Below are 1,991 nucleotides of genomic sequence, written 5' to 3' on the forward strand. Positions count from 1 at the left end.
AGCCCTGGCTGTCCTGGAACTCACTTTGTAGACCAGGCTAGCCTCGAACTCAGAAATCCGCCTGCCTCTGCCTCCCAAGTGCTGGGATTAAAGGCATGCGCCACCACCGCCTGGCTAGTATTTTTCTCTTTTTAATTTTTAAAAGTTTTATTGTAAACTGACAATTTATAATTGCATGTGTTTATAGGGTGCAAAATGATGTCATGATCCAGGGTGGAATGATTATACCAAGCTAATGCCAGATACTTATAATCAGCAATAATAAAATGATAAACTGATATTATAACTTACTTTTTTGTTGTTTTGAGATAAGATCTGTTAGCCCTGGCTGTCCTGGAACTTTTGTGGCTCAGGCAGGCCTAGAATTCAAAGATTGGCCCACCTCATCTCCAGAGTGCTACCACCACCCAGCTACTGTAACTTATGTTTAAAACAAATTTGAAACAAATTCTTATAGTAAAAATGAACAGAATCCTCACATTGCTTTTGCTCTATTTGAGACAGAGTTCCCCTATATAGACCAGATAGGACAAGAACTCACTATGAAAGCCAGACTGGCCTGGCCTCCTGCCTCAGCCTCAAGAAAGCAGATGACAGGAATCCTATGATGCCTCTTGTTTTTTAAAAATAATTTATTTATTTACTTTATGTATATGGGTACACTGTAGCTGAACAGATGGTTGTGAGCCTTCATGTGGTTGTTGGAAATTGAATTTTTAGGACCTCTGCTCACTCTGGTCGGCCCCAGTAGCTCATCCCTGCTAGCTCCGGCCCATAGATTTATTTATTTTATACATAAGTACACTGTAGCTGTCTTCAGACATGCCAGAAGAGGGCGTCAGATCTCAATACAGGTGGTTGTGAGCCACCATGTGGTTGCTGGGAATTGAACTCAGGACCTTAGGAAGAGCAGTCAGTGCTCTTACCCTCCGAGCCATCTCGCCAGCACCCTGATGCATCTTTCTTGAAGTTACAGGATATACATCTAAAACATTCTATCGAAGAAATGACATAAACCTTCCAGTGTTATGTATGTTTTTAAAACTTTCAGATAACCACTAAGGGTCAACTTCCGATGTAACACATAATGATATACAGCAAACAAAATTAAAGAGGAAAATGGCATCACAAACCAGAAAAAGAAGGAAAGTAACACAAATTCAAAGAGGATACCTGAAAACAGCATCCCAATTCAGATATTTTCCTTGTTTGGAATCAGAATGCCTATCTAAATGTTGAACTGTTTCAGGATCCTGAATCAGGCGCTTAAATTTATCCACTTCTTTCTGAAAATAAAAAAATATATATATAATGATAATAACATACTATGTTACCTATCACACATTTGTTTCAAGAAAAACTTCACATAACGTATATTACCCTTCGTTCTGTAGCTCTGTCATGCTCTAACTGCCGGCAGCAAATGAGCAGATCATTTAGTGCTAGACTCATGGTTTAAGATTTCAGAACATGCATCCTCACCTGTAAAAGGAAAGAAATATACATAATTTCATTTATTTATTTATTTTTTTGGTGCTAAGGACTGGCTTGGTGCTTAAGCATACTAAACATGTGATGTGCCAGTGAGCTGTGCTTTAGACCTTTACGTAACTATTTTAGACATTAACTATACATTTAAACCTAACTGTACATGCAGAGGCACAATGTGATCAAAGACACAATAATTTTCCTTAACATTTCTATAGGACATTTTCTTAAAGTATATCAAAATTAGGCTCTAATTCTCAAATGTGTGCTTTGCCTAGCATGGTAATGTATTATTTTGAATAAAATGAAACAGTTCAGTATTATCTCTATAAAAGGAAAACATTCGCTGGGCGTGGTGGCGCATGCCTTTAATCCCAGCACTTGGGAGGCAGAGGCAGGCAGATTTCTGAGTTCGAGGCCTGCCTGGTCTACAAAGTGAGTTCCAGGGCAGCCAGGGCTACACAGAGAAACCCTGTCTTGAAAAACCAAAAAACCAAAAAAAA

General features: G+C 38.7%; 1 protein-coding gene across 1 annotated transcript in view; it reads right to left on the bottom strand.

Annotated features, from left to right (window-relative positions):
* Window positions 1-1,991, bottom strand: part of Atm (ATM serine/threonine kinase) — a 114,173-nt gene that overhangs the window by 109,669 nt on the left and 2,513 nt on the right. The window contains exons 2-3 of the mRNA XM_021171910.2: window positions 1,381-1,482; window positions 1,174-1,286 (exon numbers count right to left, since the gene is read on the bottom strand). Coding sequence (XP_021027569.1) covers window positions 1,174-1,286; window positions 1,381-1,452 — 185 coding nt within the window. The 5' untranslated portion in view covers window positions 1,453-1,482. The remainder of the gene's footprint in view (window positions 1-1,173; window positions 1,287-1,380; window positions 1,483-1,991) is intronic.

The sequence above is a fragment of the Mus caroli genome, chromosome 9 (assembly GCF_900094665.2).
Source record: "Mus caroli chromosome 9, CAROLI_EIJ_v1.1, whole genome shotgun sequence".
Taxonomy (NCBI): Eukaryota; Metazoa; Chordata; class Mammalia; order Rodentia; family Muridae; genus Mus; species Mus caroli.